This window comes from Capra hircus, chromosome 27, assembly GCF_001704415.2.
Source record: "Capra hircus breed San Clemente chromosome 27, ASM170441v1, whole genome shotgun sequence".
In the NCBI taxonomy this organism is placed as follows: domain Eukaryota; kingdom Metazoa; phylum Chordata; class Mammalia; order Artiodactyla; family Bovidae; genus Capra; species Capra hircus.
The window spans coordinates 11,825,524-11,838,929 of record NC_030834.1 but is presented as its reverse complement, the minus strand read 5'-3'; the positions used below and the strand labels follow the sequence as shown (position 1 = coordinate 11,838,929).

Here is a 13,406-nt window from a genome sequence, read left to right as displayed (position 1 = left end):
CGAAGCTGACGGTCCATTAAGGAGGAAAAAAAGGAAAAAAAAAAGTGCTGGAGGAAAGCGTAAGGCGGGGAAAGCTCCAGGATTCAGACAGAGCTTTGCATTCCAGACCGGGCCGCAGTTGAGAGACCCCAGGAAGCTCCCTCTAAAGGGAGGCTGTGGAAATGCACCCTGGGCTCCCAGCCCTAGTGCACACTTCCTGTTCTGCCCCTGGACATTCAAGCCAAAACTTACAAAACATCCTTTCCCCTGGAACCAAGTGCTTGCTTAGGGAGACCCACCCCTCCCCACGTCAGTGATCTCAGCCTGCCCTCCCCTTCCTTCCGCGGAACCTCTCCCACATCAGAGGCGCTCGGCTTCCCGAGCAGAGATGCTGGATCCGCCGTAGCAGGTGATGCCCGAGGGAGCGAGGCGACCGGGGACCACTGGCCACAAGGTAGGAACAAGGGGCTGGGCGCCCTGGGTTCACTTGGCATTTACTGAGCAAAGCGAGGGCTTGACCTTTAAGCCTCGGGCTGGGGTGTTTTGTGGCTGATGGGGGTATGCGGTAGGTGAGTGGACTTCGGGGGAGGTCAGCCTTTCTTTTCCCTCTTTTTTTCCAAATTTAACTTTAATTCTGGAGTCTCTGGAAGCACGCCGTTATTTACCTGGTGTGGCAAGTAAGTGCTAGGGCAGAATTCTGGGGATTCCTTGATTTCTTTTTTCTTTTGCTTTCTTTTCTTGGAGAGAGGGGGCATGGGGAGGGGAGTCCTGGAATATCAGGGAAGGTTCATAAAGACCTTCGGCTCTGAATAGCTTCAGAGAAAAAGGACCACGTGGATGCACAAGGAAAAGGCATTTTTGACTTGATGAGCTCGGGTCCAGCTGTTTCCCAGGACCTGGGTCATGTGTCTTCCCGGCCCCTGATGCCCCCCTCCCACCCACCCCTACAGCCTGCCACCTGCTGTCTTGGAGACACACACCTTGAGCTGTTTCTCAGCATGGAGGTGTGGCACACGGCCCCAGTGGCATGTGTTAATGGGCAGAACCCAGGCGTCCCTAGAGACTTAGATGTCTGTCTGTGGTAGAGCTAACTGGTCTACCTGGAAGGCAGCATGTGGCTTGTTAAGGACATACCCCAGCTGGTGGCTGAGAGGCTGGCCTTGGCAGCACATGCTGACATTGGGCTGACAGTGAGCTCAGCAGGGCTTCTGCACAAGGAGTGCTCAAAATTTTATGAAGCAATAACAAGTGAAGCATTTCAAATGCCCTTTCTCTGAACTCCTATGGCCTTTAGTTCTCTGCAGGACGCATTTGGCTCCTTATCCACATACTGCCTTGCACTGTTTTCTGGGCTTGCCTGATAGCTCAGTTGGTAAAGAATTTGCCTGCAATGCAGGAAACCCTGTTTCAATTCCTAGATCAGGAAGATCTGCTGGAGAAGGGATAAGCTACCCACTCCAGTATTCTAACCAGCCAAATAAATGCGAGTTTATTGGACAAATGAGCCATAATCTGTTATTTGGTGATCCCGAGACGGGTACTAACTCTTGTTGAGACCTGGCACCATTCTGAAGGTGGCAGGTATCATTATCATCCCCACTTTACAGATGAGGAAACTGAGGCTGTAGACACAACTAGTAAGTGCAGAGGAGGAATCTGTACTGAGTCCAGGCCGCCATCCTCTGAAACCAGGTTGGGGTTTGACTCTGGGGTCCTGCATTGTCTAGCTGGGTGACTTCAGACAAGTTAAATATCTTCAGCCTCAGTTTCCTCATCTGCAAAATGAGACAATAATAACCCCACCTGACAGAGGTGTTGTGAGAGATGTTAATCTTAGAAATTATTTTACTGAAGCAGGTCAACGATTCAGGCATGCTCTTCCCAGCCCCTATCTACCCTGTGCAGTATAAACACAGAGGAAACTTTTGCAACTGAAAAGCTTTAGGGCCCTGTAGAAGGTAGCAACAGTGCCTTGCTAGGATTTGTACCTTAAACGAGGAACACTGGAGTTCACTTACCAGCCAGTGCAAACCTGTAGCCACCAGCTCACTAGACTCTAAGTTCACTAAGAGCAAAGTTCATATCGTATACAGGTTCTGCGTTCAAACAACTTCGGAAGGCCATCTCCAAAAAAATTCCAGAAAGTTCCCCAAAGTAAAACTTCAATTTGCATGTGATTATTTACATAGCATATAGATCATATTTGTATTTAGATTGTGCTTACATTTAGAATGTATTTACATTCTTGTATTAGGTTTTAGAGATGATTTAAAGTATAAGGGAAGATGTATGTAGGTTATATGCAAGTACTGTGCCATTTTATGAGCATCCTAGGTGACACTAGTGGTAAAGAACCTCCCTGCCAGTGCAGGAGATGTAAGAGACACAGGTTTGATCCCTGGGTAGGGAAGATCCCCTGGGGGAGAGCATGGCAACCCACTCCAGTATTCTTGTCTGGAGAATCCCATGAACAGAAGAGCCTGGTGGGCTACAATCCATAGGGTTGCAAAGAGTCAGACACAACTGAGGCGACTGAGCTTGCATGCCCTTCTATGAAAAGGACTTGAGCACGGGTGGGTTTTGGTGCCCACAAGCATCTTGGAACTAGTCCTCGGGGCAGGGGGAGCCAAGGGATGACTATACATTTGTTTCTCTTGGAGTATGATTCTCAAGCTGTGGTCTAAAGACCTCAGTGCCCTTTCTAAGGGACATGGGGTCCCTCTGGGGAGGAGTTCAACAAGTGCGTGCTCCAGGAGCCTCCTCTTCCCTCTCCCGACAAAGCAGCTCTGTCTTCACCTGACTGTTAAGGGGCTGAGTCGAAAGCAAGTTTTGAAATCAATGTTCAGAAGTGCTAACCTGGGACAGGTAATGTTGTGTCTCGGGAGAAAATAACTGCTTACAGGATGGGGTTGATTTACAGAGGGGTTTCCAGCTTGGCCTTGTCTGGGCTCTCACTTGCCTCTCCGCATCACCTTCTACTTAATAACCATCTCCCGCCATGGGAAACTCACAGGTGTCGTGTGCCAGGCAGGCTTGGGGGTGACCCCTTCTGTCTCAGGCAGCTGGTCCTCAGGTTCAGGGACGAATAAGGGACAGGGCCCCATAGAGTGTAAATGACAACCCGGGCTCTCTCTCAGTCTTCTCGGAATGTGACCTTCTCGGTTCTACTCACAGTGATGGACTGTACGATCAATACTCATAATAGCTCTTATTGATCTCCCTTAATGATGACAGCTTCCTTATTGAGCCCAGCGCTGTGCTGAGCACAGATATGCTCACACAATCCCCACAAAAGCCCTGGAAGGCAGTTTCTGCCTGTTCCCCTGCTCTACTGGTGAGCATGTGTGGGTTAAGATGTGGTGTGACTTGACTAAGGGTGCCCAGCCAGTTAATGTTGAGGTTGGACTTGGAGCCCCACGCCCAAGTCTGAGCCACCTTGCCTTGAATATTTTTGCAGCCCCCTTTGACAGAGGTGAGAAGGACATTGTTGTTAGTAGGGTGTTTCTTTCATGTTTTGGTAAGGGATGCCCCCTGGGAATAGGCTGGGAGAAATGGGGCTAGGACAGAACATTCTATGGAGGAAGGGTGCTGCTGTGAACACGGAGAGTCGGAATTCTTGTGCAAACTGTGTCCCTGGGAAACGTCACCTCTCTTAGGAGAGGGAATACAGTTTGGTGGGCAAGAGCCAGCTCTGTAGCCAGACTCCCTGGCCTCAAATCTCTGCTCTGCCCCAGATCAGCTAGATTTTCTAATGCAAATTTCCAAAATAATATTTCGTGTAGAGAGATGATAATAACGGTACTTATAATAACGTTATGAGAGAATGACTCAGTCCACATAAAGCATTTAAAACTGTGTCTGGCACATAGTAAGGACTCAATAAATATGTTACTATGGAGACTTCCCTGGTGGATCAATGGTTATGACTTCGCCTTCCAATGTGGGTTTGATCCCTGGTCAGGCAGCTAAGATCCATGGCCAAAAAACCAAAACATGAACAGAAGCAATATTGTAACAGATTCAATAAAGACTTTAAAAATGTCCACATCAAGAAAATCTTTTTTAAAAAATATGTTATTATGTGTAAAAGAGTTTGGATTAACCTTAGGTAAAGTGGTTGGGTGGCAGGCTGGAAAGAAGAAGTAGCTAGTATTTGAAAAAATCAACACCAACAATTTCAACTGGGAGCTGGGGGTGGGGATGGGGTGTTTACCCAGACCCAGGGTCCCTGAGAGACAGCTTACAACCTGCGAGAAAAAGCTTAAATGTTCTCTTGGAAGTTTAATAAAACTGGAATAACTAGCCTTCAGAATTGGACTTGCCAAATTGGATTCTTTGATTAAATGAAGTTTACCTTATTTATATTTGGAGTTATGGAAATCAGTCTCACCTCTGACCTATTGTTATTTCTGGAGAAAAAAAAAGAACCAAAAAAACAGCTTGCTTGTAAATGCCATTGGCTGAACCACTTGTACTTTTGGAAGGATGACTCTAAGATTTCAAGCTGAGATATAAAATTTAAGAGCTAAATATAGCTGATAAAAGAAAAAAAAAAAAAACAACAACCCAGGAAGGGATCATGACTTACAAAAGAATTTTGTGGTTTTTCTCAGAGGATAAATCTGTGAGCGCCGCCTAAGTTTAGACTAAGTTTGCAATGATTCTGAGAGTAGCATGCACCCGTTTGCCTACGCTTACTGGAAGTAAAAGTAGGCAGGAAATAAACTGGGGGACTGCCATTTATTGAGCACTTACTATGAGTCATGCTTTGTACTAAGTGCTTCATACACAGCATCTCATGTTTAATCCCTACCTCTCCCTATCAGGGGAGTACAGTTGATCCTTAAGCAACACAGGTTTGAGCTGCGTTAAGTCCCTATAAGAAAATGAAAGCCGCTCAATCGTGTCTGACTCTTTGCAACTCCATGGACTGTAGTCTATGAAATTCTCCAGGCCAGAATACTGGAATGGGTAGTCTTTCCTTTCTCCAGGGGATCTTCCCAACCCAGCGATCGAACTCAGGTCTCGTACATTACAGGTGGATTCTTTACCAGCTGAGTCACAAGGGAAGCCCAAGAATACTGGAGTGGGTAGCCTATCCCTTCTCCAGCAGATCTTCCCGACCCCGGAATCAAATTGGGGTCTCCTGTTGGTGGATTCTTTACCAACTGAGCCATCAGGGAAGCTATCACAGTTACGACCCTACCTGGGGCTGGTTGAATCCACAGATTCGGAATCTTGGATATGGAGGGCTGACTCTGTGGAGGGTGGTGGTCCTGAACTCCCCCCATGGTGTTCAGGGGTTAACAGTACTACAATTATCCCCAGTTTACAAATGAGGATAATGAGGCTTGGAGAAGGAAATAATGTGCACAGAAGCACACAGCTGCTAAGCCCTGGGTGGGAGTTCTAACTCGGGATGTCTGGGTGTGGGTGTGAGGGGTTAACTCTGCTTCCCTGGTGGCTCAGACCGTAAAGAATCTGCCTGCAATGCGGGTGACCTGGGTTCGATCCCTGGGTTGGAAAGGTCCCCTGGAGAAGGGAATGGCAACCCACTCCAGTATTCTTGCCTGGAGAATCCCATGGACAGAGGAGCCTGGCAGGCCACAGTCCATGGGGTCGCAAGAGTCGAACACGACTGAGCGACTGTGATTCACATTCATTTATGGCAAATGGAATCCTCCTGGATTTTAGCCCGTTCTGTCTGCCTGAGGAGGGCTGTATTTGGAAAGGGATGGAGGAAGCAGTTACTCACAGCCTTCTTAGGCAGATGGAGAGCAGAGGTCAGAGAATGCAAAGGTGCCTGACAGAAGAGGCCCAGCACAGCTGCAATCCCAGCCAGCAGACGATGTCAGACTACCAGGGATGGGGTAACTTCTGGATGCAGGGCCTTTTTTTTAGGGTAATCTCCTTTACTTGGGCTTCCCTGATAACTCAGTTGGTAAAAAATCCACCCGCAATGCAGGAGACCCCGGTTTGATTCCGGGGTTGGGAAGATCTGCTGGAGAAGGGATAGGCTACCCACTCCAGTATTCTTGGGCTTCCCTTGTGGCTCAGTTGGTAAAGAATCCTCCTGCAATGTGGGAGACCTGGGTTCGATCCCTGGGTTGAAAAGATCCCCTGGAGGAGGAAAGGCTACCCACTCCAGTATTCTGGCCTGGAGGAATCCATGGATTGTACAGTCCATGGGGTGGCAAAGAGTCGGACACGACTGAACGACGTTCTCTCCTTAATCTCCTTACTTCGGGCTTCCCTGGTGGCTCAGACAGTAAAGAATTCGCCTGCAGTGCAGGAGACTCGGGTTTGATCCCTGGTTTTTGAAGATCCCCTGGAGTAGGAAATGGCAGCCCACTCCAGTATTCTTGCCTGGAGAATCCCATGGACAGAGGAACCTGGCGGGCTACAGTCCATAGGGCTGCAGAGAGTCGGACATGACTGAAGCGACTTAACACGCACGCAGAGTTAGGGGCGAAAGAGGAATCTGTTGTATCTCCCAGCCCACCCAAGAGAGGGGACTGGGGGTTGGGGGAGGTAACACTTTCTCCACTTTCAGCCCTGGAGAGTCTCCTGGCTTCACCTTCTATCTTCAAAAGGAGGTTCCATGAAACAGAAGCAGACAGGAGTGGTTGAAAAAGCAGCCAGAGAGCAGAACAGAATGCCCCAAGGCAGCAGGGGAAGGTTTGGTGTCTGCTCCTCGGTCAGGACCCTTGGAACTTTCCACAGTTTGGCTTTCTGGCTAATGATTACCAGCTGCGTGGGACTGGCAGCCTCCTCTATGCTGGACCAGCCAGCCTAGAGGCCTGAGGCCACTAGAGTTTTCTTCAGGAACAGGCGGACTTGCCCTGGAGTGCTGACTCCCCTGTGGCTGAGGGGCTGGCCTCTCCCCGTTGGTTGTCCAGAGCCCCTTCTTGTTCTTCCGACCTTGGGCTTCCTTTTCCAGCCTCGCCGGCCGGCTCCTTTCCCTGGAGATGCTCTGGGCCGCATGCACTGCGATGCCCACCCAGATCTGTGGGGCGTCCCAGAGAAGAGAAGCAAGGAAAGAAACAGCTGTGGGACTTCAGGCACGTTCGGATCTGCCTTAGCCTGGGAAGGCGATCAGTCTGCTTCTGGAACCGTGAGCCTCAGATCCCCGAAAGGGCTCTCAGAGGCTTCCTGGTCCAAACTCTTCATTGTGGGAACTTCCGTGGTGGTCCAGCGGTTAGGACTCCGAGCTTCCGAGGCAGGGGCATGGGTTCATCTCTGGTTGGGGAATGAAGATCCCACAAGCCCTGCAGCATGGCTAAAAAAAAAACCAAAAAACCAAAGACAAAAGAAACTCAGTTTACAGTTGAGGAGAACATTTCCTGTGGAGGAGAGCTTGGACCCACAAAACCAGTCTGCTGGACGGGTGGTCTGGAAGAGAGTTACAGTATCTCAGGTGCTGGATGTTTCCATGGGCCCCCAAGTCCCCTCCCACCCCCTTCTCCACTCTCCTCTGCAACTGGGAGGCTGACCCGAATGGCTCCTTTGCAGCTGGCTGCTAGTTCAGGTTCAGCCAACCGAGGCCTCAGGCGGGAGGCCAGAGGGAAGAGAGAGGGACGCGAAGGCAATTATTCCCCTTGCTCCCTTTCCTGCTGTGTCGCCGGGGCCGGCCATGTCCCCTGACACTCCTGTCAGTGGCCCTCTCCCCACAGCTCTGTCCCTCTCACCCCCGCAGGCCCAGGGCGGCGGCGTCTCCCTGACTGTACCCACCTGGAGAACAGCCCTGTCTCCCATCTCCTGACTGCTCAAGGCCTTTGTAAACAGTCCATTTATTAAGCTCTCCAGTTGGAGAGTGTTACCCTGCCACGTCCTGGCAGATAAAAGAGGCTTTGTGTACTAGAGAAAGAAAAGTCTATACGAAAGGAAGATGAAATTTAGCAAGAGGGTGGGTTTGTTTCCTGAGGCTGCCGTGAGAAATGATCATGAACTTGGAGGCTTAAAACAACAGGCGTGGGCTTCCCTTGTGGTTCAGCGGATAAGAATCCACCCGCCAATGCGGAAGACACAGGTTCGATCCCTGGTGCAGGAAGATCCCATATGCCGCAGAGCAACTAAACTCGCGCACTGCAATTACTGAGCCTGTGCTCTACAGCCCGTGGTCCACACACAACAGGAGAAACCACTGCAATAGAGGCCCATGCCCTACAGCTAGAGAGTAGCCCCCAACTCACTACAACTAGAGAAATAGCCTGTGCAGCAATGAAGACCCAGCACAGCCAAAAGCAAGATAAATAAATAAGATTGCAATACAAAACAAAAACAGGCAGTTAATATCTCAAGGTTCTGGAGGCCAGAAGTCCAACCTCAGCATCACTGGGCAGAAATCAAGGCATCATCAGGGCCATGTTCACTCCAGCCTGTCTAGGAGAGGATGATTCATGTGGGCTGGAGTTGAGTATTTCCCTTCCCAGATCAGTTAGACTCTGATCATAGCAGGGTAGACTCTGGTTAACTAGTTTTTGCTGAAGACTCACAGAATTCAAAGGCAAGGGGGAAATGGGGGCAGGGGAGAAGTATGGGATTCACGTATCAGTTCAATTCAGTCTCCCAGTCGTGTCTAACTCTTGATGACCCCATGGACCGCAGCACGCCAGGCCTCCCTGTCCATCACCATCTCCCGGAGTTCACTCAAACTCATGTCCATCGAGTTGGTGATGCCATCCAGCCATCTCATCCTCTGTCATCCCCTTCTCCTCCTGCCTTCAATCTTTCCCAGCATCAAGGTCTTTTCCAATGAATCAGCTGTTCGCATGAGGTGGCCAAAGTATTGGAGCTTCAGCTTCAGCATCAGTCCTTCCACTGAATATTCAGGACTGATTTCCTTTAGGATGGACTGGTTGGATCTCCTTGCAGTCCAAGGGACTCTCAAGAGTCTTCTCCAACCTCACAGTTCAAAAGCATCAATTCTTTGGTGCTCAGCTTTCTTTATAGTCCAACTCTCACATCCATGCATGACTTCACTATCACTGAAAGACTGACATACGCACACTACTATATTTAAACCAGATAACCAACAAGGACCTACTGGATAGCACAGGGAACTCTGCTCCACATTCTGTAACAACTTAAATGGAAAAAAATTTGAAAAAGAATAGATATATGTGTATGTATAACTGAATCACTTTGCTATACATGTGAAACTAACACAACATTGTTAATCAACGATACTCCAATATAAATTAAAACTTGGAAAAGAAGAACGGAATTCTCTGGCGTGTTTCAAATGGTTTCCTGCCCCTTACCTTTGCTGGAAGCCTAAGGGGATTTTTCTCCGTGGGAGTCTGGTTGAGCTCCTGGAGGTAAATCTCACAATGCTGGGTCCCCTTGGAGTTTTAACCCTTCCGAGTTGTCCATACTGAGCCCCCCACGATGCGTCAGTGACTGTTCATCCCAGCGTGATTTCCGTGGTGGTTCTGATTGTGTATTTCTGCTCTGCTAAGTGGTGACTTCCTGCCTTCCCTTGTACGTCTCTTCAGCCCTGGCTGCAGTGGTTTGAGCTCTGTCCTCCCCTCCTCTTATGAATCCCAGACGAGTTACTGACTTTTCAGTCTGTTTATCTTTTTACTTGTTGTTAGGACAGAGTAGTGACCTCCACACTCTCTATATGCAGAAATGGAAAACTCCACACATGTGCTGACTTGCTTCACAGAAGCATCATTCAGTCATTGGGGGATACGTGTTGCTGAGAAGGCCTTTCAGCCCCCAGACTCTCTAGTTCTCTTATCTTTGAGCCTGGCAGCTGGCTGTCACAGTCATGTTCCACCCTGAAGCCAACAGACTTGTCACCAGATGAAACGCCATAGGAGGCAAAATGCTGGCAGGTGTGATGGGGACAGCAAGATTGTGGAAGAGCCCAGCCAAGGGACATCATGGGTGCGGAGGTCGTTTGACTCCAGAGTTGAATCCTAGAACTAGGGGTTGGGGATTAACAGAAGCAAACTATTGTATATAGAATGGGTGAGCAACAAGGTCCTCCTGTACAGCACAGGGAACTATATTCAATACCCTGTGATAAACCATAATGGAAAAGACTATAAAAAAGAATGTGTGTGTATCACTGAATCCCTTTGCTCTACAGTAGAAATTAACACAGCACTGTAAATCAGCTACACTTCTGTAAGATTGAAGAAAAGAGTTGAATCCTGGAGCACAAAAACTAGAATGCTCCCCAAAAAAACAAAACCAAAAAAAAAAAAAAAAACACCATGGACTTCTCTGGCAGTCCAGTGGTTAAGACTCCGTGCTTTCAATGCAAAGGGCATGGACTCGATCTCTGGCTGGGGAACTAAGATCCCACATGGTACGTGGCATGGCCAGTAGACAAAAACAATACGAAAATCCGAATACCCTAAGAAATTACCTGAATCCACCCCCTTGGTTTACAGATGAGGGAAGTGAGGTCTGGACAGGGGAATGTCCTTACTCACAGCTGGTCAATGGAGGGTCCAGGAGAAGACTAGAAGTCTCAGCATTCAGTGTGAGGGCTTTGCTACTTCCGCACGGGCACAGCTCCTCTCCGGTGCCCTCCTCTGAGCAGTCTTTGCGTACTCTTCGTAGGATTGCTACCCCAGTTAGTCCCACCTACTAGAAGCTGGTGGGCAGCAGGAATGCACTGGATGTCAAGGATATGTTACTACGTGGAAGGAGGAAGCAGTGCTGAGGGTTGTGGCCGATTAGTGACCCAGCCAACATGAGGGGAGCAGGCTGAGGCAGAGGGGAGGCCACACACAGCTCCCTTCATTGAGAAAGCCTTGCTATGGAAACAAGTCAGCCCGGCTAAACAGTGCATTGAGGATGTGGTGGATACGCATTCTGCTACAAGTTCTTTATCTCATCACACACTAGTGTGATGATCTCTGGATAGAGGACAACGGGAAGAGCATCACTTCACTGCTGATTAAGCAAACCACCCCCTCAAATAGGTCATATTGACAGAAGAATACATCAGAGAAGACAATAGTCCCGCTGTCCAGAGTGCATCTATTGGTAGAGTTCAGATCTGGAGCTACTCTTTAAGACTGAATGGCGTTGAGTAAAATGATTGACAGGCAGATGTTAACTAAATATAGGAAAGTTAATTTAAACACTATAAGGGAGTGATTTTTTTTAAAATAACTTTTGTCTTTTACAACAGTTTCAGAAAAATTGTTGAAGGGAGTGCAGACTGTTCCAATATAACCCACCTCCCAAATCCCTTGTTATTATCATCTAACAATTGTGTGAGGCGTACATGGGCTTCCCAAGTGGTCCTAGTGGTAAAGAACACTCCTGCCAATGCAGGAGATGGATGAGACGCAGGTTTGATCCCTGGGTCAGGAAAATCCTCTGGAGGAGGGCGTGGCAACCCGTTCCAGTATTCTTGCCTGGAAAATTCCATGGACAGAGGAGTCTGGAGGGCTACCGTCCATAGGGTTACAGAATTGGACACAACTAAAGTGACTCAGCATGCACGCCCGTGGTGCATATGTAACAATTTTTTAAAATATTTTTTTATGTCAACCATTTTTTAAACGTCCTTATTGAATTTGTTGTAATATTTCTTCTATTTTTATGTTTTGGTTTTTGGGCCTTGAAACACGAGGGATCTTAGTTCCCCTACCTGTACCCCCTGCATTGGAAGGTGAAGTCTTAACTAGTGGACTGCCATGAACCAATATGGATACATCATTATTACCAACTAAAGTCCATAGGTCATTTAGATTTCATTAGTTTTTGCCTAATGTCCACTTTCTGTTCCCAGGATTGAATAAAACAGCCTTCAGACAGTGATGGTACAGGTCGGACTGTCTCTGCTGAGCTAACGTGAAGCTCTGAAGCAAAGACTGGCAGAGAGAGACTGCCCACATTGGGCTGGAATGGCCAGGAGTTTGTACCCCCGCCTTGCTCAGCCATTGACTGGGGGCTGCCAGAGAAGGCTGATAGCTCAGAAGCCCAGGCGTTTGCAGCAACATGGATGGAGCTAAGAGTGTCATACTGAGTGGAGTAAGTCAGACAGAGAAAGAGAAATATCGTATGATATCCCTTAAATGTAGAATCTAAAAGGAAATGATATGAATGAACTTATCTACAAAACAGAAACAGACTGACAGACTTGGAGAACGCATGTATGGTTACCAGGGGGGCATGATGGGGGATGGGATGGCTAGGGACTTGGGGGTGGACATGTACACACTGCGATATGTGGAATGGGTCACCAACAAGGACCTACTGTGTAGCGCGGGGAGCTCTGCTCAGTGCAGTGTGGCAGCCTGGATGGGAGGGGAGTCTGGGGGAGAGTGGAGGCATGTGTGTGTACGGCTGAGTCTCTCTGCTGTGCACCTGAAACCATCACAACACTGTGAATCAGCTACGTCGAAATATAAAAGGCTTTTGTTTAAGTTAAGATAATAAATGTTTTGTTTAGCCAGATTTTATATAAAGGGGAAAAAAAAATCCTGGGCAGACTCTGAAAGCAATAACAGCTGGATGTTAGCAGCTACCCATATTTCTTGATATGCTGTGTCCTCAGTTGCTCAGTTGTAGACTGTAGCCCCCCAGGCTCCTCTGTCCAGGGAATTTTCTAAGCAAGAATACTGGAATGGGTTGCCATTTCCTCCTCCAGGGGATCTTTCCAATCCAGGGATGAAACCCGCGTCTCTCGTATCTCCTACATTAGCGGGCGGATTCTTTACCACTGTGCCACCAGGGAAGCCCACATTCCTTGATGCTGGGTTGCTAAATCCATTTTTCACAGGAGTCTGAGTGCTGCAACTCTTTGTCTGCCAGAAAGACCTTTGCAGTTTCCAAGGAGAAGTTGGCTGACCATTGGTCAGGAATCTTGAGCAGAGGTGGTCTCGTTGGCCTCTTTCAGCTCTTGGGCCCCACGACAAGCTGCTTTGATCCTGAAGACTCAAGGATTCCATTTCTCATATTCATTCCACCTTGCTCAGGCCCCTGTCTCTCTTCTTACACTTGCTAGCTTATGCCCTGCTCTGTCCTAGAGATAAGATCAGGGACCAAGCATATTCATGGAGGATGGAAACTATGACACCCACTCTGTTGCCCACACCTTCTTAGACTCCAGATGCTCAAGAAAAGGCAGGGGGTGAGGGTAGATTACAGTACCAATAGCAACGTGGAGTGTAGATAAAAGGCTGTGAGTACCAGCAAGAAAAAGTTGAAAAATTCAAAGCTAAGACTACACAGGCCAAATCTTGTTTGGAAGTGTCCCGTGCCTTGAACATGAAAAACTGAGGAACAACAGCACTCCCTTCTGAGTTGTGCATATGGCACACCTGGCAAGGCAGGATACTTTTATTTTCTTCCATCTTAACTCCTATGGGTGCCCCTGGATTTTTATCTGCAGATGTGGAATCACTGCAGTGCAACTCTGGTCTTTCAACCTGCAGGAAAGTGGAAAACTCCCC

The 13,406-nt window shown here is 48.3% G+C and overlaps 1 protein-coding gene across 2 annotated transcripts in view; it reads left to right on the top strand.

Annotated features, from left to right (window-relative positions):
* Positions 303-13,406, top strand: part of TACC1 (transforming acidic coiled-coil containing protein 1) — a 124,608-nt gene continuing 111,504 nt past the window's right edge. Inside the window, exon 1 of one of the 2 annotated variants that reach the window (XM_018041896.1) lies at positions 303-433. In XM_018041896.1, the coding sequence (XP_017897385.1) occupies positions 392-433 (42 nt within the window). In that variant the 5' untranslated portion in view covers positions 303-391. The remainder of the gene's footprint in view (positions 434-13,406) is intronic. The other variant, XM_018041901.1, reaches the window with a different exon arrangement.